General features: G+C 39.7%; 3 protein-coding genes across 20 annotated transcripts in view; 1 reads left to right on the top strand and 2 right to left on the bottom strand.

Annotated features, from left to right (window-relative positions):
• The window catches only part of LOC122080644 (protein VASCULAR ASSOCIATED DEATH 1, chloroplastic-like), an 81628-nt gene extending 76369 nt beyond the window's left edge, over positions 1–5259 (bottom strand). The window contains exon 1 of one of the 4 annotated variants that reach the window (XR_006140856.1): positions 4850–5259. Coding sequence is in view for 3 of the 4 variants with exons in the window: in XM_042647445.1 (XP_042503379.1) it covers positions 4850–4996 (147 nt within the window). In the remaining variant the exon portion in view is untranslated. The remainder of the gene's footprint in view (positions 1–4849) is intronic. The other 3 variants (XM_042647446.1, XM_042647445.1, XM_042647447.1) reach the window with 3 other exon arrangements.
• A 3635-nt stretch (positions 5260–8894) lies between these two features.
• LOC122081235 lies at positions 8895–13793 on the bottom strand. Of its 11 annotated transcripts, XR_006141044.1 has the most exons (8): positions 13500–13793; positions 13360–13396; positions 12982–13256; positions 12269–12869; positions 11760–12073; positions 10456–10581; positions 10255–10341; positions 8895–9284 (listed from the first exon to the last, which is right to left on the bottom strand). XR_006141044.1 is itself a non-coding variant. In XM_042648264.1 (4 exons), the coding sequence occupies exons 1-4, from the start codon at positions 13707–13709 to the stop codon at positions 12282–12284; spliced, it is 1110 nt and encodes a 369-aa protein (XP_042504198.1). In that variant the 5' UTR covers positions 13710–13793; the 3' UTR covers positions 12145–12281. The 11 variants fall into 11 exon arrangements, 1 of the variants encoding a protein (XP_042504198.1); XR_006141041.1 differs by having other exon boundaries at positions 10255–10581; XR_006141038.1 differs by lacking the exon at positions 8895–9284 and adding an exon at positions 11448–11672 and having other exon boundaries at positions 10170–10581.
• Positions 13794–13945: 152 nt separating this feature from the next.
• Positions 13946–21537, top strand: LOC122081576 (increased DNA methylation 1-like). 5 transcript variants are annotated; one of them, XM_042648756.1, is made up of 11 exons: positions 13947–15914; positions 16020–16079; positions 17699–17860; positions 17969–18077; positions 18164–18252; positions 18482–18723; positions 18927–19013; positions 19240–19339; positions 19427–19643; positions 19758–19996; positions 21130–21312. In XM_042648756.1, exons 2-11 carry the CDS (start codon positions 16035–16037, stop codon positions 21178–21180), a joined length of 1341 nt encoding a protein of 446 aa, XP_042504690.1. In that variant the 5' UTR covers positions 13947–15914; positions 16020–16034; the 3' UTR covers positions 21181–21312. The 5 variants fall into 5 exon arrangements, with proteins under 5 accessions (XP_042504691.1, XP_042504690.1, XP_042504688.1 ...); XM_042648754.1 differs by having other exon boundaries at positions 13948–15914; positions 17693–17860; XM_042648755.1 differs by having other exon boundaries at positions 13948–15914; positions 15998–16079.
• The last annotated feature ends 2024 nt before the right edge of the window (positions 21538–23561 follow it).

Genomic DNA, 23561 nt, shown 5'->3' with positions numbered 1-23561 from the left:
TAGTCTATCGATTCGGAATCCCTCGGGTGGTGGTAACGGACAATAGAACTCAGTTCACCAACCTGACTTTTGGCTTGTTTTGTGATGCCCTCGACATTGACCACATGAAAACATCTGTCGGTTACCCATCGACCAACTGACTGACAGAGGTAACCAATCGTACCCTGCTCCAAGGAATAAAGAAGAGACTGGATGATGCTAAAGGGTTATGGGCAGAAGAGTTATACAACATCCTCTGGGCTTACCGCACGACTGAGAGATCAGCCACCGGAGAAACACCCTTCATTTTACCCTATGGCACCGAAGTTGTACTCCCAGTGGAGGTAGGAACCGTAACCCATCGGATCCAGTATTACAATGAAGAAGAAAACGATAAAGGACTCCGAGCTAATTTAGACCTCCTAACTGAAGTCAGAGACACCTCGCAAGAAAGGATCGCCACCTACCAGCAAAAGGTTGCGAGGCATTACAACTCCAAAGTCCAAAGGAATGAATTCAGAATTGGTGACCTCGTCCTCAGAAGGGCAGAGATATCAGACCCGAGGCATCAAGGAAAGTTAGTTCTAAATTGGGAAGGTCCTTACAGAATCTCAAGGATAATACGACCAGGGTCCTATCACCTGGAGACCACGGGGGGAGAAAAGGTACCCCGATCATGGCACTCGAAGAACTTGAGGAAATTCTACCAATAGAAGTAGCATGCACACTTACATTTACATTTCGAAATTTTTTTCCCTAAGCACTTCCAAAATGTAGCTCTCCATCCCAGACACTCCGAAGGATTTTTATTTCATAAATATATGAGCTGGCTTACGGCAGTCGCTTCCTGATAGTTGCTAATATAAGGCACTTCCTTCGGTCAGGCGCTAGGGCCAAAGCCGAAAAAACATGATCGAAAGAATAGCCTTGGTTGGGAGCTCAGGCCAAGGTAGAGCAAACCTGACCAGGAACCTTAGATAGGACCTTAGTTGAGAGCCGACAACAGGTAGGGGTTAGGAAGGAAGCACCTGCGGCGGGGACTAAATGAAGACACCTCGAGGTGCGTGGGAGCCTCGGCCTTTATTCCCCCACCGTCGAACCAATGACTCAACAAGACCGAACCTTGTGATAAAGGGCTCCCACCACTTGAATGAGAGCTTCGGCCTTCATAACCCGCCGCAAGGCTCCCACATGATAAAGGGCTCCCACCCGAAGATCTGGAAAATACCTTCGGATTCGGAATCGGTCTTTGGGATTGCAAAAAAAAAAGGGCAAAAGGAGAATCGATAAGACAAATCTAAACAAAAAGCATTTCATTCATAGAGACGCCCGAAGGCCAGAATTACATGAAGATGTCCGAAGGCCAAAATTACATGAAGATGCCCGAAGGCCAAAATTACAAAAAAATGCTAAGTTACAAAGAGAAGCCTCATGGAGCATCTGCGGGAGGGATGGCCTCGTCCCCGGTATGGTCGGCAACGTCTACATCGGAGTCTCCTCCCCCAGGAGTAAGAGGGACCTCACGAGAAACTTGGTCCCCCTCTCCCTCACTGTCACTATCCCCGCCATCTGCGACCTCGATGGCGGTAGGAGCTGCATCGGCATCCTCGAAGATGAGGCCACTCCCCTTGAAGGACACCTCGAGATGATGTTCGAGGACCCAGTCTCGAACATCGGTGGCGCCCATGATGAATCCGGGGCCGATCGCGCGCTTTACCACCTCCCGAAAGTCCTCAGAGGACTTGTAACTCTCGACGGATCGGGCTTCAGCTTCGCGACCATCTGTGCCTCCAGTTCTCTGAGCTTCCTATCGCTCTCCTGCTGTGCGCGGAGGAGGTCGGCCTCCATATGTTCCACTTTCTCAAGGAGGACTGTGCGCTCCTTGTCGAGTGCCAACTTTTCATGCTCGGACACCTCGAGGTCCCTAGCCAGGGCTTCGGCCCGGATAGTCAGCTGGCCAACTTGGTTTCGAGCCTCAAAGAGATCAACAGTTAGAAAAAAAATGAAAAAAAGGAAAAAATTACTAAAAGCCGAAGGCCGAAGATTACCGCTGCCATAAACACGCAAGTGCTTGTAATCATGGCCTTGGTCCCTTGGCTTTGGGCCTTGGCCACGTCTCTTGGCAAGCTCCCCTTCTGGACGAGCTCTCGGGCAACCCGCCCAATGGAAAGTATCTCGCCCTCCTTGATGGACCACCGAGGGATAAACCCGACTTCGGCCAGAGAATGACTACCTCTCGGGCTTCGGAAGTCAGCACCAGGGGAGGAGGCTCTCGGAGGGGATGCGTCGCGGCTTGGGGCCTCCAGCGCCTGAACGGTCTCAGCGGTAGGGTCTTCGGATCTAGGCTTCTTCCTTAGAAGGGCGTTGGAAGTCAAAGCCCCTCTTTTCTTGCCTTTCTTCAGCTGCCTCTGCTGGGCATCTTAGGCCCTGGCCTCCTTCAGCTAGGCCTGTCTCTCGGCTACGGCAGCTCTGGCTTCTGCTCTCGAAATTTGCACTGCAACAAAGAGGGTCAAGATCAGTACGAGAATGCTAAATTCAAAGCAAAAACATGTGCAAACCTAGGACTCACCCGGGTTAAGCCCGAACAGGAACAGGAAGGCATCCGACTGGAGGCTACTGGACTCGATAGGCCGAAGGAGGGTCTTGTCCTTAGCCATCGACAATGACTCTGCATCCGTCCCGAAGAGGGTAGGTGTAGAGTTCGTCCTTCAGGTCTGGGATGTCCCACGTACTACTGAAGGGGAACCCTTCGGACACCCTCACAAAAAAGAACTTCAACTTCCAACAGTGTATCAAGGTTGGGTATCGGTTCAAGAATCGGAGGTCTTTCCTAGGGCAGAAGTAGTACTAGCCCGAGTCCCCCTTATTGGAACCGAGAGACATACAGTTGAGGAAGAGAGGAAGGGAGAGAGGTCTCCCCATCCGAGAGAAGAAGACGATGAAACTGAGGACTTGCTGCCACCCGTTCGGGGTTAGCTGGGCTGGAGAGATGCCATAGTGCCGAAACACCTAGCTGAAGAAGGGGTGAAGGGGAAGCCGAAGCCTGGCCTTGAAGGCATCCCGATAGAAGCAAAGCTCTTCAGGATTTCGGTAGCTTGCTCTATCTTCGGGCCTCGATATCCGAAGAACGAACTCGTCCGGGATACTACATGATGCTCGGAGCTCCATTAGCACCTCCTCGGTCATGGTCGAAACTATATTCCTGGCTTCAACCTCCAGGGACTCGTTTGCCTGGGCCCTGGAGTCGAGAAGCCCCTCCCTAATACCTCCACCACTCATGTCACTGGCGGTAGAGGACAAGAAGACATCCGAAGATGTGGATGTGGAGGACAAGTCCGAGGACATCCCTCGGACCTGACCGGGACTCCAACGCCTAGAAACCGCGCCCTCGGATGACGAAGGGCCACTACCTAAAGAGCTAGACATAACTTACTTCTGAATGACTGGCCGAACCGAAGATCAGAGGAAAGTTAAGGACGAAGGGTCAGAGAAATTAGTAGAATATGACAAAGTGAGAGAAAATGACACTATTTGTAGGCAACAGTGCGTCGATACGACTCCCCAGCCTCATTAAATGCAGTACACGTCATCTATGCGGGGTTCCCGAAGTACACTCGAGCAAAGCGCACGAGCGTATCACCGCGCATGGATTCAAGCAGATCTGATCGAAGGTCACAACCTCGGTAGGAAGCTTAGGCCAAGGCCGAACAGACTTGACCGAAGGTCACAACCTCGGTAGGGAGCTCAGGCCAAGGCCGAGTGGACCTAACCGAAGGTCACAACCTCGGTAGGGGGCTCAGGCAAAGGCCAGGCAGACCTGACCGAAGGTCACAATCTCAGTAGGGGACTCAGGCCAAGGCCGAGTGGACCTGACCGAAGGTCACAATCTCGGTAGGGAACTTAGGCAAAACCCGAGTGGATTTGACCGAAGGTCACAACCTCGGTAGGGGGCTCAGGCAAAGGCCGAGCAGACCTGACCGAAGGTCACAATCTCGGTAGGAGACTCAAGCCAAAGTCGAGTGGACCTAACCGAAGGTAACAATCTCGATAAGGAACTCAGGCCAAGGCCGAGTGGACCTGACCGAAGGTCACAACCTCTGTAAGGGACTCACTTGAAGGCCAAGTGGACCTAACCGAAGGTCACAACCTCGGTAGAGGACTCAGGCAAAGGCCGAGCAGACCTGACCAAAGGTCGCAACCTCGGTAGGGAGCTCAAGCGAAGGCCGAGTGAACCTGACCGAAAGTCATAAACTCGGTAGTGAGCTCAGGCCAAGGCCGAGTGAACCTCACCGAAGGCCAGAACCTCGGTTGATGTCTCAAGACAGGACCTAGCATAACTAACTGGAGGTCGTGTTTTCAAGACGAACACTGAAGCCGAAGGTTGAAGGGGCTCTCAAAAGAGAAATTAGGTAGTTACTCCCACTAAAGAGTCTCCTAGTGGAAGTATGGGGCTGCTGATACGACATAATTTGTCACCCAATAAAGTGAGTACACGTGGCATCCGAGGGAGAGACACGTGTCGCCCATCTGATAGAGGCCGCAAGGCTTCGAACCACGTGAGGAGAAGATTCCCAAAGAGGGGTTACCAAAACCCTAGGCCGAGAAACCCTATAAGAGGGAACCGAAAATGAACCTAGAGGAGTTACGCCAACACCCACCATTACTCCTGTAAAAACACTTTTCTGTCAATCACTAACTTGGTCATCGGAGGACTAATCCTGGAGATACCTCGGACCTCTGCCTTCTGTGCTTGTGCAGGGTCGGCTCATACGGATCTTTGGCAGTAACAACACTCTCTTCGTTAATGAATTATTTATCAAACAAAAAACATTGTACAGACATCCTATAATTGAGAACAATCATAACATACCTGATTGTCCAAATCTTTGTTGTTGCTTACCCACGAATTAGATTGCTCGTTACGATCAGGTTGATCACCATTTCCCGAAATACCGACATCGGAGCCAGATTCCGAACGCTGTTTCAAAGGCGAAGGAGGAGCGACGGGGGACTCCATAGACTCAGGAAGTTCAATCCTCTCCTGTTTAGGGGAAGCAACGGCGATGGCACTGAAGTTGAAGATACTTTGCAATCCAAGAAAAGTTGCAGATACCAACAGAAAAAAAACCGAGAGAGAGAGAGAGAGACGATTTTTTAGAAATTTACTTTAGAGAGGAGTGCGTAAAGTTGATTCATAGAGTTGTGGGTTTGGTTCTAACAACTTCTGTTTTTTGGTTATAAGTTCTTACATTCTAACTTCTAAAAATTCTAGAAAGTGGGAAACGATTCGTATTCTTGAAGGCTTTTCTATTTTTTGAATGATTTGGAAATACGACATAAATCGACTGTAAATTACGGAAAAAAAATAATAAAAAAATTATGGCTTAACACTCTTTTTTTTCTTTTTTCTTTTTTTGTTATTTTTTTGGCTTAACTAACACGTGTACAAAATAAAGCTTTGTGTTGTTATCCACTTGAAAATCCCAACGCATGGCCCCACGCTTGACCCTACAGTAGTACGGTTAGTGTTTGTAAAAAAAAAAAAAAAACTACAGTTAGGATGAAGTGAGAGAATATCTTCAACCATGCTGATTCACAAAACTCGGTCATATTAATAAATCATTTTTAACCAAAAAAAAAGGGAAATTACTTAATGTTTGAAAAGATAAGAGTTAGATCACAAGCTTCTAAAAGCTAAAAATTAACTCTCTTTTTTTCACTTTAGGAAAATAAATTATAATGGGAGCGTAGCACCTGCATGATTATCCCAAACTTGTCTATGGTGCAATAGAGTGATTGGCGTGCATCCAATGCCCATAAACTCCATGCCTGAGTATTTCTAATCATTGGATGCATGCCAAACGCCCTATTGCACCACAAAAGAATTCAATCCTGATTACACCACACAATGAAACACAAGATCCTTACAAAAATAAACGCAAAATGACAGCCCTATGATGCTTCTTTGTGTGTTTCCTTTGGCCCCAATGCACACACAAGGGTCACGCTCTCTCATAGGAAACACTTTACCTTTTTCTATCTTATGAAATTTATCTATATATCAACATTTTAGAATGCATTGAGAATACCATTCTAAAGAGCTGAAAGGATGTATACATCCCATGAGGTAAAGTACATGTCAGAAAATTTGTTTGCACCATATTTAAAAAGATGAAAGGCGCATGCCATAGATATATATATGAAAAATCAAAGTATCTGAAGTAAATAAAGAAAAAAAAATGATGAAAATAAGCAAGGCACAAGACTTAAATGGGGTCTCAATAAAAATGTGGAAGAACTTAAGAATATGTGATTTATCTTGACTAACCAAGCTTTTTAATAGATTACAAACACAAAGAAAATGTCAAATGAATGAAATTTGTTCCCCTTTCTCTAATGATTACAACAACATATTTATGACTTTACTTTTTTTTTTTTTTTTTTTGCTAACGACGGGTATCCAAGTTTTCGGCCTGACTAGTCCTATGAGCCCATACTGACCCCACAACCACATGGACCGGTTACCGAGGTTGAATGAGAATCATTCAACTTTCACTGAAAGCAATGAAGAACACTACACACCCCATGTGAGTGGTACAAGATGTGCCTAGTGGGAATTGAACTTAGGACGTCTGAGTTTAACATATTTATGACCTGACAAATCCCATTTTCATCGAGTTTCAAAAAGGAAGGGGTTCCGAATCCCAATGTCTTCTTGAAGGAGTGGAGACAATATTATGATCTACTCTTCTTTGTCTTCCTCAAACATTATTATGTAGGCCATCCAAGTAAGAAATATGTTTAAACAACTCTAACTCTTATTGAATACAGTTTTAAGCTAATCTCTACATGAACATTTGAGATATAGGAAGAGAGGTCTTCAATTTCCATATAGCTCTCCATACCCTGGTATTATGGCTTAAGCTTGCAGTTCCAATCCTTCTCCCATGTAAAGCAACTTGTGAACATAATTATCTAAAATTGACTGGTTCTAGTTGCAGTCCATTTTTTTTAAATTGCACTACATGTAACAGTGTCAAACATTGAATGGATCAATCATGACTTCCATGTCATTGACTCAACATGAATAAGTTGAGTAGCTTTTTTTCTTTTTCTTTTTTCTTAACAGCGAACTAAAGAAATTATATAGAATAAATATTAGACAGAATTTTCGGATCTTGAATCACTTCCTTCCTATCCATAACATTATGCGCTGTGACCTTGAAAGCCCTAACTACATTGTTATTAAGACTTTACAAAAAAATAACATATGTACAAAAGGTTAGAAGCACTTGTAATATTGCTTGCTCTCATATGAGCAGAGTGCAGGACCATATGATCTGACTCATGTGGCTATCAATGACATTCAAAACTCCCCCTAGACATTGATGTTTTGGTCATTTCCAACCGATAAGAAAGCATATTAATTAAGATGATTCTAGGTAAGCATTTGATTCTTTATCATTAGTATATAGAAAAAATGGTTTTTTCTTTCCTTTTGGACAAGATTAAGTGTATGATTAGTTGGCAAGATAAAAAAAGAAAAAGAAAAAGAAAAAAAAAAGGGATAAATTCATCATTAGTTTTATCATTATTTTTGTTTTACTATATTTTTTATTTTTTATTCCATTTCTTAATAACCCAACATACCTCATGATAAGATCCTCCAGCCCCACATGAAAATAAAATAATAATAGAAAAAAGATGTGGGAGCGGTAAGGAAGCTTATCCAAAACCTTTATACTTTTCCTAATAAATGTCCTTTGTGCAATAGAAACAGAAGAATGTTTATCTCCAAATAAACCGATTTGGCCTTTTTATTAGAAGTGGGAATTGTTGACACCCCCACGTTGTCACTTTTTCCTTACCAAAAACACAAAATTTGTCACTTTTTCTATTTGACTTGGCCAAATCTCCACATTTTGCCACGGTGGGCCCACCTTTCTCAATTCAGTTGTCAAGTTCAAGTTCAAGTCCAAGTCCAAGTCCAAATTTTCTCAAGTTGAAAATTTTAGTGACGATAAAGTCTTTTTATTTTTTTCATCTTATTATTATTACTTTATTTATTTATTTATTAATATTTTTTTAAGATTAAAAAAAAAAAAAAAAAAAAAAAAAACTAACTAACTTATAACATTTCAAATACTAAGAAACGAATATACCAAAAGGTGCACAATATGACCAAATTGACATGTGATCAATTCAGAGATTCTTTCATACATTCAACAATTGAGATTGACCACATTAACCCTCTTTATAGGGAAAATGAAACTTTAAAGATCATTGCCAAAAAAAAAAACTTAATAAATATAATGTACCACAAAAGGGCTTATTCTCTTTTGATTTTTAGTGATTTAAAAAGCATTCAACTCCTTAAGGAATGAACCCTGATAAAGGTTATACACAAAGAAATAACTTATTCTCTTTTGTTTTTAAGTGGTTTAAAGAAGCATTTAGCCCCTTACAGCCATGTTTGCCGACCAATTGACCTGTAGTGCTCTTATTCTTCCACTGTTTACCATTTCCTCGCCACCTCCAAAAGGAACCTAATTGTGCTTTATAGCAAAGCCGGCAACAAGTGGAGAAGCAAATTAATGGAAGAAAAAGCAAAGATCAATAAGGATTCATGTCCAAACGTTTGCGGCCAGCCAGAATAATGCACCGCATTAGAATTAAGGGTGTTAACCGGTTCAGTTTAGTTTATCGATTTGATTTTGATTAAATGGTTTTTATTGGTTTCGTTTTTGTTGTCAATTTGCTTCTAATGCTGCTAGACTTGAACCACGACACCTAGGCTCAAATTGTGACTTGGTTTAAATTGATTACAAAACATTAGAGAACTTATATAGAATGCCAAGACTAACTATATATTTTTTAAATCAATTTAATAAGAATAAAAGGTTCCACAATCATCAACTCCTAAATATTACTTTCATTTTATTATTCCCTCCATTACTAGTGAGATGAAAGAACTCAACCCCATAAGCCTACTTACATGGTGAGAGGACTCAAGACCATATCAACCCACATCAATTCCCATAGAAAATCGATATGAGATCAACCCGCATAAACTGATATGGGATCATAACAGACTGATACCAAGGGGCTAGAGGCATATGCCCCTATTCTATTCACCTTTGTATCTTGGCTTCTATTTCTAACCAAATGTTGCAAAGCCTTCAATGCAATCTTGCGTGTTCAAAATCTTGTCATAACACTCTGCTTTCAATTCTGCAGCTGAAAGGCTACTCAATCTCAATTCCCCCATCAATAGCACCTTTTGCCATCCTAATTTCCATTGGACCCTGTGAAAGATGATAAGCTCAACTGACTATTAGTCTTCACATGAAAACATAACTGAATGGCTCATATGCAGCAAATAGGTCATATATACTGTCCCCGGGTCAAGTTGGTCCCTAAATCCAGAGTTAAGGAAGTTTAGTGTAAATTGAAGAATCGTAGGGTCCTTAACTCATTAGGGCGCCATCTCATAGGACCAATGCACACTGATAGCCTTATCCAAACTAAATAGGGCACTCCACATGAATCCTAGCACTCCAATCAACTTTATTCGAAGCCATAAAAAATGTGAGGCCTAAGCTAAGCATATCAAACAAAATGATTCTGCTTTTACAAGATTAAAATGAAGATTTAGTCAGCAATCCATGATTCAAATAACTCTGTTAGGCCTTGAGATAGACCACTGGTTCAATGATCATATTGTTTAGAGCTTTGAATGAATCTGACTACTTTAAGAGAGAAAACATGCCCAGAGCACACTAGCTATGTTCAGAATCAAGTGATTGTCAGGGGGAAAATGAATTGCATTCAAGGTCATGAGTCCACAAACTCTGGTCGGTCGGGGGTTATTCGGTCGGTCTCGATCGGGCGCCCGATGGTTCAAGTAGCAAAACCGAGACCGACCATTTATAAACGGGCCGGGCTCAAGCCCAACACGTTTAATAAACGGTCCAGGCCGGGCCGGTCTATAAACGGTCGGTCCTGGTCGGTTTAGCCGGTTCGGGCCACAAATTGACACCCCTACCCAGAGCACACTAGCTATGTTCTCAAAACCAAGGTCATGAGTCCACAAACTCTGGACCATTCAATTGTTAGGCCAAATCCAAGAAGGGTCTCAAAACCAAAGATCACAACACTGGATGGTGTCAAGTGTAACTAATACCCATGAGTCTCTTTGGATGGTAAATCATATATTGATAATCAAACGATAAGAGCAGTTCTCATGGAACACACAGATTGAAACAAGTTCCCTACCGGGGTGATAGGAGACAATGCTCATAGGGCATGTCATGCAGGATCTTCCCCAGGTCAGCGTCCTTTAGAGAGAATACTTTCAAGAGCCTTTTGATAAGCCCCGGTTGAAGCAACAGAAAAAGCGACAAAACCCGTTTCAGATTGCACCTTCATTGTTCATAAATAAATGAAGTTGCATGGTTTTGGACCAAGTAAAAATACCCATTGACATTGCATCTCTGCCATTAATCTTTCACCAGAGAATATGAGTTCCTTTGAAACTGCTCTTCCAATCAGTCTACGAAGACATTGGGATCCACCAGGCAACAGCACTGCAGATAACCAGAACTGCATGAGAGGATAATGACTTCAGCATGAATGATTCGAATAGATTTTTTTTCCTTTTAGGCTCAAAGAGAGTTCAACTCATGAGGTCTAAGTTGTGAGGGGTGTTGGTCCTTGCCAACTGAACTATCCCCTTGGCGCATTGTAATAGAATATTCACATACACTAAGAGATTGAAGATACCATAAAAGGAATCCATAACACCACTCTCATTTTCCAGAAAATTAACTTGCCTTTGCAGGTATAAGAGGAGCTCATAGATCGCCAGTTTTTGAAAAGCCAAAGACCCTATTGAAAATTCAAAATTTGACATAGAAACCCACTGAGAGAAAAGCTAAAATATACAACCTAGGAATCATAATCAATTGGCAAGGCATTAGACTATGACCAACAATTAAATTCAATTATTGAGTCATCTGAAATTAAGATTGTTCTCAGAATATTAACCTTTGAGATGTAGTCCTTGTATTGATTTGTATTGAGTATAGCAATTGAAGCAACAGAAATTTCCGTATACAGGTACAGTAGGGTGAGAAGACAGACATTCTCTGGATTTTTTTTGTGTACATATACTGATAAATAAGTATGTGTATAGTCATTCTCATTAATGTAATTTAATTTTAGTTCCAAAATTTGAATTTGGAGCCAAAAAATATTTGATTAAAAAGTAAGGGAGGACCCAATCCGAGAGTGTGGGTTTCAAAAGCACCCCAGGAACCCCCACACACACATGACAAGAGAGAATATCTCTCCAAAGGGCTTGCACTCTTAAGATTATATATATATATATATATATATACCCAAATAAACTTTACAAGTTTCTAATGTGGGAGTAAACTTTAACTCACATGCTTTTTACTAGTACGTACCAAAGAGTTTGAACAAGAGGAAGAGACTTGTTATTTTGAAACTTAAACTCCAAATGGTTCCTCTGAATAGCAGCATAGCTTTCTAAACTTCAGAGAAGATTTAGTACATATCCAAGAGTTATAGGCTTATAGCCAGTCCTCTCTCCAGCATGACCAATATGTTGCAATACTACAGCTTATATAAGAACTCCAAGGTAAAAAAAAAACCATTCCAGGTGGATAGACCTAACAAACACATGAAAAGAACAGAGATTACACATTTATCCGATTCCAAAATAGAAAAATCTGCAATAGATTCAAGTGGAATATTACCAGTCAGAATGGGGGAGTCTCTCTCCATCCTCAGATCAGAAGTAGTCTGTAAAATAAGACTTCTGCAGCTCTGCTTCTGCCACTGATAAAAATTCCCCGAAACTGAACCAACCCCAGAAGTAAATCCATCCAAAATCGAAGTACTGAGAGTAGTTTTCCGTATCCTCCTGTAGTGATGCTGTGATGGCCAAGCGATCTAGCAATGGCCTGGTAAAGAACCCATATGGAAATACAGGTATTGGGATAGCGTTCTTGAGCAACAGAAGATTGGACCTCCCATTGCCCTAGTCCTTCCCTCATACGGGCGAAGTAAGCTAAAAACAAAGCATAAGTAGGATTTCGGGTCAAAATTGGGTCCTGGTGAAATGGGCCAGAAAACAAAATGTAGAGAATTTTGTAACTTCTATGAATGAATCAAAAAGGCAGAATTGCCTTTCTACAAAGAAAATTACAATCTTATGAATCACAATTCAGAACTCACAAGCTACTGAGTTTTTGTAATATTCGACCTTGATTATGTTTTTATACACGATGAACCCACTGTTCAAGTCGAAGCTGCTTCAATGGAGGTCCAAGGTCTGGCTTATTCCTCCTGGGATACCTCCATTTCCCTGCAATCTCTGCTACGGGCTCCCACTGAATGTTTGTTCTTTCTGATAAAGCATTCCTCACAACTCCAACTTTCTCTCCATTTGAAATCATACTCTCATTTCTCGAATTCTCTTCAATAACCCTATTCCTTCCAGAAAATATTCCATCTGTTTCTCTTATGATTCTGTTCTTTCTTGTTGATATGAATCCACCATCAATGGAAAAAACTTTTCCCTCGTTTTCTTTGTCGTCACTGCTACGGATTGACTTCGTTATCGAAGAAGCTCCACTGGCGGGTGATGTTCGATCAACCTGTGTCGTTGCAATCCTCCTCTCAAGAGCGTCGTCGTCTTCTATTGCATCCGGCTCCGGTAAAGCATTCCGACAATTCAAGTATGATTTTTCGTCATCTTTTAAAGGAATAAAATCATGGGATTGTTCTTGTTTTCCTTCCAAGCTTTCATCTGAACAACCATTTCTGCATATCGGGTTTTCTTTACTGTCAACCAGATGGTTCTCCTGTAGATTCACATGGAAATCAATTAGGAAGACGGTTTTGGAAAGATTTAATGAGGATTTTAGGGCACCAACTCACGCTTTCCTTGCAAGCGTGAAATCGCAAAAAAAGTACCTTATCAAAACCCTGATTTTCTTTTTCTTGGTTATCCTCATCAAGAAATCTCTGGCATCCAACGAGCTCATTTAAGGAGTTTCTTCCATCAACAATAGAAAAATCTCTGACACTGCTAATCTTGAATTGCCCCAAATCCTCTTTTTTAATTCTGAGGATCTCTTCAAGACTAAACCCCTTGCTTTGACTCTCTCCAGGACTAAACCCATCTCCGGTATTCAACTCCGGAGATTCATAAGCGTAACTGGAGAACCAGTTCCTTAAATCAGGAGGCTCTGATAGTTCGTTCAAACAAAATCGACAATGAAATATAAATAAGATATGTAAGCACTAAGAACCCAAATCGGAAGGACGATAAGTTGAAAGATTAGTACAAACCAGAAGGCAATGAGAGTGAATACGAAGAATCTGGAATCTACAAAGAACAGTTGAGGAAAAAAAAAAAAGTCAGAAGAAATTTGCAGCAGAGATGCAAAATAGAAATCTGAAGGTCACCCAATGGAGCAGCCACTCCTCACCTCGGATTCAAATCTTTCGCCAATAGAGAAATTGCAGCTACTAAGATTTCGATTGGAAATCTCAGTGGGATCTCCATTGTTTGCAGCCATGGAGAACTTAGAAAACGTTAGAGGAGCGTTAAATGTGTTGTTCATTTGTAAAGTCTCTGTTTTTGAGGACCGTTTTTCAAAATCCCAGGTGGTTTTGGCGCCAAACTGATTTTCAAACATTGGAGAGTTTTAATTTTTAAAGTTCGAAACTTGAAAAATGAGCTTCTCTAGTAGAGAAAAGTTCCTCTCCCCCACAGGTAACTACCCCACCTCCCATCAGACGGTGTGAGATGGGTTGGGACTTGGGGTGGTTACCTGCAGTGGAGAGGATCTGGCTCTCTCTAGTAGACCAAGATAATAGTCCGATCTCTTCCTTGTACATTTACTTGCAAGCATGGTTTAAGATCTCATTAATATTTCTCTTTCTAGATTTTCCAATACGAGATAATATGACACAAAATCAACCATATCTCGATATGAGATCTCAACCCCATCTCATCAAGAAATAGCCCATAACTCGCCTCTCTTGCTACGCTTTGAAGAAAAAAACATATTGTTGATGAGATTTTGGTGCTCTTGCCTGCCAAATTTCATTCCTACACTACATGTAATATATCTACATGTGCTACGTAATATGTAATACACCTATGTAGTTATGTGGCTTATATCTTATGTCATTTCAATGTATGTGAATGTGACTCATCAGTCATCGATTTTAAATATTAAACAATTAAATAATTATCTATGATGTCTATTAAATTCTTATGATTATTTACAGTTTTGAAATTGATTATATGTGTTATAACTTCTAAAAGTATTATAGTTGTGTTGTATGTTAAATGTGGATTGTGGAATAAAGCATACTAGCCTAGGGTCCGAACAGTTGGAGACTGCTTACATAGGGTATGAAGTTTAAATATCATTTTAGTTTTTATTTTTTAAAAAACTGATGTTTCCACATGTTTAGAAGGCCTAAAATAAGGTAAATGGCAAGTTTCAGGGGGCTACAAAGATCATATGGCCACCGAGTCAACCGGAAAAAAATGCAAGATCTTGGGGAGATCTCGCCGTATCTCTATTTTTTTGCTTAGCAAGATTAGGGGGGAGATCGAGATCTTAAACCTTGCTTGCGTGATAACTGAATTACTGGAATCACTATAGCCATTCAATTCTATGATTTCTCAACTACTCAGTCATATAGATTAATATGATTAAAAGAACCCATTTACCAAACAATAAAAAAAGGATCAAAGAACCCTAAGCATCTTCCTTTGAATTACTAGTGCTAGTCTTGACTGAGTACTTCATTTTAGGGTCTTGGTACAGATAAACTTGCAGTGTTTGTTCCATTCATTGAAAAGTATATACTGGGGCTAGGCAGTGTTAGCTATAGAATAACTAAGGAAACTCTCAAACTCCTCTATGACAGATATGTCTTCCTCTTTCCAGATTTAAAGTTGGAAGGGATTGAGGGTACCTTCAAGGATAGTTCACCAATTTTCTGTACCTTGTCTCTGTTATTTCATTAAGAGTGATGCAGTACTCTTTCCATATATTCACTACCCATGTGTGTCTAATTAAAAACTCTAGAATCCTCCACAATGAATGAAAATATATCGCAATCATGAGGCTACAATGTAACGATAGTAAATGTTTACAGGGAAAAAAAAAAAACTTTTTTTCTGAATATAGAATGCTCCTGGAACCACAAATAAAAGCTAGACAAGTCAAGCTATATATGACAATTCTATTACACAATTAAAATTCACTACTCACAAGTACAGTTATGAGAAAGTGATATGGGAAACCATTAATTTATACGCGAAATGCACTATTCACAAGTACAACTATGAGCAAGTGATATGGAAAACCAATACTTACACGCGAAAATCACTACTCACAAGTACAGCTAAGAGCAATTGAAAAGGAAAACCGTTACTTACATGTGTCGGGAACTTACTGTCCCAGATAACGTTACAATAACTGATAATTAACCAGTACAGCAGGCAAATCTCAATCCCTTCTTTTCCTTTTTAAAAGCAATGCAGGAAAGTGAAATGTATCTGGTTCCACTCGCCTATGGTTATACCAGAAGGTGGTTTTGAGAAGGTTTATACACATGATAAGAATAAATGTTACAAAAGCTTACCTTCTACCCCTATATATTCAATAAGACAATCCTCTGCTCTGTCAAGGTCCATAGGGAGAGTAGAACCACCAAGGTGATCAGTTTCTCTCTGTTGTCCTATTCATCTCTCTTGTGGTTTCTATTGTTAGACCTCATCTATCTGTCCAATTCATCCTTCCTGTTGCTTCTAGTAGCAGACCTCTTATATCTCAACCATCGATCCAAGTTAAGCATCCAGCAGGCTTCTTGTGTTGCTGGTAAGTGTACCAACTAGGTTGATTTTACATAATGCCGGCTCCAACAATTCACAGTATTTATTTGTCTATTGCATTGATAATAGGGGAAGAATCTCTATCTTATAGGAAGAAGAAGAACACATGGATATGTGGAGTCCATATTCTAATTTAATGAGTACATCTCAGGTAATCTTTCAGCCTTGATCGCCATGGAATCGATAATATCATTTTTATTGACAATGATTCATAATCACAAAGCATTTGGGCAATGGCTAAATTTCTCATGGTCGATATAAAAGTTGTTTCCAGCCAGAGTCAACTCAGATGGATCATGCTTTTGCCAGCCTTGTTCATAAATCATGCTCTCAATTTCTGCAAAAAATTTATCTCTTTTTTTCTATTTTTTTATTATTGATTTTATTGTTGAGTTGTTGTTGCGATGTTCTTTCTTTTTACTATGATTTTTTTAGATTTTGTCTTTGCTCAGGTCCATGTAGCGGATCCCATTTAGTTGGGATAAGGCTGACTTTGTTGTTGTTGTTGTTGTTGAAAGATTAAAAGGAACCTAAGTCACTTGCTATTCCACTGACTCCCAAGGTTTCAAGCGTGGTCCCTGCAAGGACAGAGTTGGTTTGATATCATAATATAAATACCCCAGATGTTTCAAAACAATTTATCTTTCATTTGTAATATTCAAGAATTACATCAGCAACAATCAAATGGGTTGTTGCATGATCCATAGACCACCTTATTTTTACTCAATATAGTTTGGAAGATACTGTGTGTTTGATCACTGTGGGATCAATTATGATAAGGATCATCAGTTGTTTCCCCTGTAGCTTTCTTGCAGGCTTGTAGCTATGATAAAATTTGAAGGACAAGCATCTCAGGTTAGGACTGCAAAACTAATCTGGCTATTGATACCCTATAGATGCTTTTTCCTGCCACTCCAAATAACAACATGAGAACTACAGGGAAGGGCAACTATGAAAGGACCACTAATGTTTTAAAGGATCATTGAATTGGATGAAAGGATTGTGGTCAGATCATTTCTACTGTCACCACTGGAGCTGAACAATCAGACATCGAGCCTTCCCTTAAAACAATCGGTTCCTATCCAATCTGCAAGATTCATATAGAGTCAACCAAGAGTTTATGCATATTGAAGTAGAATAATAGAATTTGCTTTACAAATCTGATTCAATTGTTTTCTTTTTTTTCCAAATATTTTGATGAATTGGGACTCACACCCAATAAATGAATATGCATTCATGGTATTAGCCTAGCCCCTTGGTGCGAAAAATGCTAAAAGTGCCTCATGTAGAGAGGATAGGGTGCTCCCCAGATGAACACACCAAATAGGTTGCTTACGCCAAAGATTTAATCGTTATAACCATTACAGGGAAGCATCATTATGCACAAAGATTTTTTATAATTGTTATGCTTTGGTTGCTCTCTTTCTTAGGTATAACTTGTAAGCCGTCCTTCTTGATGGTACATAAAGGACTGGAAATTGCAGTTTGTACCATCTGTACTTCAAAATATTTCAGAGCTCTATTATTTTAAAAGGATAACAGATTAATAAATATAGTTCAGATATTGTATGAATTTCTTGGTCTACTTTACCAAAGAATTTAATGGGTGAGGCCACACTCTAACAGAAAGGTTTCTTGGGTGAGTATTATTTGCAGTTGTTGTGATAGAACCATTGCAGTTAAAAAATCTGCCATCCACGCTGGAAGTAGCATGTGTAACCATACAAGAATACATACATAATGACTGATAAATCCTTGCTGTAGGGCCAGAAAGAAGTCTGGGACAAGCAGGATATAACCGCATGCAGTGGAATCCAAGATGTAGATACCCAGAAAGGCAATGTTCATAAGAACGGCATTTGCAATATTTGTGGTGGTGAAGGTTGTGTTTGTTGTCCATTGAAATATCATGAAGATTGTGTTGGCATTAAGGTGGAGCAAGATCCAAAATCTTAACCACAGTTTGGATAGAGTTTAATATTGATGTGTTTAGTATGTAATTAATATGTTATCTTGATGTTTTCTACTGCTTCGTCATAGAAACTTTCCGAAGTCACTTTTCACTGCCCAATCTGTGTCTGCAAAATTTGTGGGAAGGTTGGTAATGATCAAGCCCCGGCATTCAGATGTTTACAATGCGATGAATTTTGTAAGGTTTTTTTTTTTTTTTTTTAGTGTGTGTGGTGTGTGTTTAGCTTTTTAACAGAACTGATTACTTCTGTCCTCCCACTATAGATCATTGGCATTGTATTGGAGCAGCAGCTGGTGATGTTGAAGGTGATCCCAATCAGGATCCCTACTTCTGTGGGGAAACTTGTAAAGAGGTATTACTTATTAGTTCCAATTTATATATAACACCAAAAAAAAAATCTCATTTTTCTACTTCCAGTCCTCGAGATCTTATCTTAGAATTTGATCACTGATGCCATCAGTTGTGTAATAGTGAAGCTGGATTCCCTCTTTCACCTTCAATGGTCATTCCTCAAATTCAATAAATTGAAGCCAATCTTTCTATGTACTTCTGTTTCTTAGCCATTTTGCTTGTGTTATCAGGTCAACTTGAAATTGTTAAACCTCCTTGGCATCCCACATAACATAGGAAATGGGCTTTCATGTACTCTCAACCAGAGTATAGATCCAGAGACAGTATCTCGCCAAGGACTGCCTTGGGATGAAAGGATGGATGGTAGTGCAAAGCTTGCTCTGGCATTTAAAGTCTTTGAAGAATGCTTCCAACCTAACCTTGACAGTGAGGCCAGCTTGGATAGGATCCCAACCACCGTTTTCAACTCTGAGTAAGTACTATGGGCAAAAAAGTTCTTTTTTGGGAAAAAAATTGCCATGATGCCAGTGTGTTCCTCTAGCTTGGCAACAATATTCACCACAACAAATAACATAGAGAGCTGAAATTTACCCTTGACCATGGTATGGGAAAACTTAGTGTCCTGTACATAATTTGCTAATATTTGTACTTTTAAATTCTACTTCCTCCTTTTAGATCAAAACCGAGTAGAGTCGATTGTCATGGATTCTACATATTTACTTTGGATAAAGAAGATGATGTAATTGCTGCAGCATCCATCAGGTATGCTTCCTTAAAGGCGCATAAATCCTATTGTCATTTTGGTTTCTCTCAAGAAAATGGATAGGAAGTAAATTTCTCTCCAGCAGTTTTGGGGATTAAAAAAATGAAATTTCCCTTGATAAAAGAATTTAATTAAGTGCATATGTTTGAGAAATCAACTTCAACTATGCACAATTATGTTATATCTTAAAAATTTAACGACAATGATGATGATGATGTTGTATAGGATCCATGGGACCAAGATAGCTGAGATGCCATTTATTGAAACAAGAGAGAAGTATAGATCTGAAGGACTGTGTCGTAGATTAGTAGAAACAATTGGATATGTAAGTTAAAATTTTCTATATTTCTATAGTTATCAATACATCTTCACTACTACACGTAGAGGAATCTTATGCCAATACAATTTGCAGATTCTTCTCTCCATCAAGGTCGAGAAATTGGTCTTACCTTCAACGCCTGAACATGTTGATTACTGGACAACACATTTGGGATTCATGCATATAAGTGAGATACAAAGAAGAGAAATGATGTCTATGAATTTGATGATGTTCAAGGATGCAGTTTTATTGGAGAAGACCTTATTCCGACAGGGTGGTTCCAAAGAAGATCAAAATGGAGTTGAAGAAGGTACTTTAATAAAAGTAATTTGTTTAGATATCTATCAATTTTTCACTCCCATGCCTTCTTAGCTTACTAAAATGATTCTTTGTCATACAACTTTGAATGATGATAATGACAAAGATGGTCCTGGAGGAGAAGATCAGCCACCCGTTGACCGTCCGATTGATCTAAACCTTGAACCACCTGAAGATGATGCTATTATGAACAATGTACAGGAGAATAATGTGCAGGAGAATAATGTGCACCATGATAATGTGGAAAATAACGAACAAGAGAGACCACAACCCTTGGGGATATTCCTAACATTGGCACCTGATGATAGTCTGCAACTCACTAGATTATTCGCCGACGGCCAGTCTGTATGTCTTCGACGTTTTAATCTGTGACAATGATCAACATCTATGAACTTTTTGATTGTGAATTTTTTGCTTTACTTTTTGCAACTCATGTATGATTCATATTTAGTTCCTTCAAGTTCAGTTATTATATGGAGAGAGTTTCTTTTGTGCAAACACTTTAAGGAGAGATTTATTAAGCCATGCATGGCAAACACTAAAGATACAATGGATAATAGATCCTCAATAAAAGAAGATTCCCAAAAACCCCTTTAAGGATAACTCAAAGCCCATTTTACAATACTATATGGGCAAGTGAGTTCTTTATTCTACTGGCATAATAAAAAGAGCAAAAATCAAAACGATCATGTAAGATCTTAAAATCCTTAGGAATGAAGCAACGAATAAGAACATGATGTTGGAAATATGTGGTCCAACACAAATGTATTTTATGTTATCTTGCACATCATTATTGGAGATTTTTACCGAAAAATGTGGCATACTTTTGTGACTTGTAAATTGATTGATTGGTACAATGGTTTTTGGTTTACTCAAATATGGACTAGCTAGTTTTGTGGATGATGATATGGATATGCCACTTTTTAGTCCTCAGCCTGACCACACCTATTACGATGTACTCTGTGCATATATATATATATATATAGTGTGTTATTGGGTTATGATTGGTTTAAGGGGTGTAAATCAAAATTACATAGGCCCTCTTTGGTATCATATTTCCTGTTGATTTTTGTCTCAGTCGTTTTTGGTTGCGCTTGCTATTGTTTATTTCTATTTAAAAAATATTGAAAAACAAAAAAATAAAAAAGAACTTGAAAGCCATTTATGATTTTTCACTAAAAACCATTTGCAGTTGTTTTTGTGCTGAACATTAATGAGCATATGTTTATATCTTCCAAAATCCAGGGTAAAACTGTTATTTCATTCTATTTTAAGAAAAACAAGTAGAAACTCATCTCTGCTCCAACCCTACCCTCAACCGTCGGCGCACTTGTTCTCCTCCTTGCAAATCCATCACTTCCGGCGATGGAGGTTGTTACCGGCAATAGTCTAGCAGCACCGATCCCCACTTCTGTTCTTTTCTTCTCTTCCATCAATAAATTGCAGCTTTTTTTTTTTAATAAGGATATTTACTGCAGGTATTCAGATCTGCAAGTGGAAGAGAAGAGGACCGACCAGTTGCCCACTAGCCGTGACCAACTGCATGCAGGAGTCACAAGTGTTGGCCCTTGAGGGCTGGCTGCAACAGGCTGCAACAAGGCCCTTGGCACTATTTGTGGTTTAAGATCTGAAATCATTAGAAAAGAGAGAGAGAGAGAGAGAGAGAGAGAGATGAGAAGGGTGAATAAGAAGGGGGAGGGAGGAGAAGGGAGAGGGAGGATGAGAGGGAAAGAAGTTGCAACAAACTAAAAAAGAGAGTGGAGAAAGAGATTTATGAGGAAGATGGGTGAAGGGGACATCTCTTCACTCATTTATTCAAAAATCCATTTTACACATAGGGACACCAAATCTATTTATCACAAAAAAACCATTTTGTCTAGTAATTACTAAACCATTTTTATGTTTTGACAAAAAAAAATAGTTTTCATTAATGCTTTTTGTTAAATATACAAAAATCAAAAATAAAAATGATACCAAAGAGGGCCTCCTATGGGGGACATGACAACCAATCTCTACAAGGTCACTACACATATGGTCTATGAAGCCCTTCTATGAAAGTACTATGTACGTTGAGTGGTGACCTTAAATAGTGATAAAGCTCCATTGCAAGTAACTTGACAATTAAGGAAGTTTAAGAGGATCATATATTGCCAATTTTAAAATATTTATTATCAAAGGGTTTTATAAAAATGTTTTTATCTATTAAAATAGAGATATTAAAGATTTTCTCACATTGCACATTCATTTCTTATTTGTTTTATGGAAAGAAAAGTGTTGTGTTGTTTCTTATATGGGGGTATGTGTATGGGTAATGGTCGGGATTTGGATCCTCGGCCCTCTTTCGGGCACATATGCTGGTCTAGCACAACCACATCCTCACTCGGAGACATGTGGAGTCTCATTTCGTAGAGGCTCTGTTATTGGGGATTAGAAAACATGATATTTGAAGTCGCCACCTACGAGGGTAACGGTTGGAGTTTTCGATCCCCTCTTTTTTTGTGGGTTTCTAGAAAGAATATTAATAATGGTCCAATATTGGGGATTGAGATACATAAGTTTTTGAGTTGCCACCTATGGTTAGGGCCTAGGACCCGATGGGTGAACAAGATCCATAAGGAAATGGCATAAAAATTGGTCTCATCCAAAGATGAGGGTAAGTATCAGGTTGTGTTATAAATGTGTTAGGCACCACTCCACTCGGTTTGACATGCAAACCAAGATAATTATCAAGTATTTTGGCATAACTTCGACTAGCAGAGGTTAGGATGAGTAAAGATAAAAAGTGAAGACTAAGGGAATTTTATCAGAACTTTTGAGACACTTAGGAAGGTAAGTAACTCATAAGGAGAGTGATAGGTGAAAAGGTAGACCTTTGTGCGTCTTGGGATGGATGAATATTTCCCTTTTTATAGGGGTTCATACCCAAAGGGCTAGACTTTAGTGGGGAAAAATGGAAAAAATCAACGTGGGGCCACAAGAAAGGAATATTCCTTTCCCATACCCCTACCCTAGATTAGATAGATGTCAATCCTACCCTTCGTGGGGCTTCTGGCTTCTGGGCATGATTCTAGGAGATCTGGTGATCCAATTTTTGGGCACCATATGTTTTCAGAATCGTCTTTTCACATACTATCCATCGATATCGGTGTCGAGCCTCTTTTTGGCTTAAAATCAATTATGACTCACAAGGAAGGGCTCTTATCCTATTACACCTTGGGAATTTCTCACAATATTTTTTCCTATTGTTGCCACACCATTGGAAAGTGCTTAGATTTGATTCGTCAATGTATGATGTGTTAATATCGGGAGTCACAAGATCGGGCATGATCTAACTATGTAGAGATCCCATATTGGATTAAGGTTTCTGGTCTGATTATGATTTAGGTGGAATCCGGGTTTTAGGTTTGGATTTTTGCCGAGTCCAACACATTTTGAAAGGTCGAACTCTCTTATCTGCATCCAGTAAATCATCACTGCATGGGGTAGGTGACAAAATTGGGTGTCTGTAATTGTTAAGGTAAGCGTTCTTTTTTTAATGTGAAAAATGTAAGCCAAATTAGGGCATTATGGATATGTACATTATGGAACTAGCATTTCATTTAGGGTTGGACTTTATAATTGGTCATATCGATCCTAGAAATAAAAATCACAAGGTCACATAGGCAAGAGGATATGAGAAGCTCAAACTACCAAGTTGTGGTATACTTGTCCAGTTGGGGTGAGCACACTAATTGCTTGTAAGATCCTTGAAAGTATAACTAAATATATTTTGTGTTCATTTACAAATTACTCAACAAGGATAAACTTAAATCATAAAAGAATGTGTGTTTATTATTAGAGTATCTGTTGGATAATCAACACCTATATCAATGATCGTTTCAGATTTCCTACTTTTTTGTTCATATCATAA

This window comes from Macadamia integrifolia, chromosome 6, assembly GCF_013358625.1.
Source record: "Macadamia integrifolia cultivar HAES 741 chromosome 6, SCU_Mint_v3, whole genome shotgun sequence".
Classification (NCBI taxonomy): domain Eukaryota; kingdom Viridiplantae; phylum Streptophyta; class Magnoliopsida; order Proteales; family Proteaceae; genus Macadamia; species Macadamia integrifolia.
The sequence above is the reverse complement of the archived record's forward strand: the minus strand, read 5'-3'. Positions and strand labels throughout refer to the sequence as shown.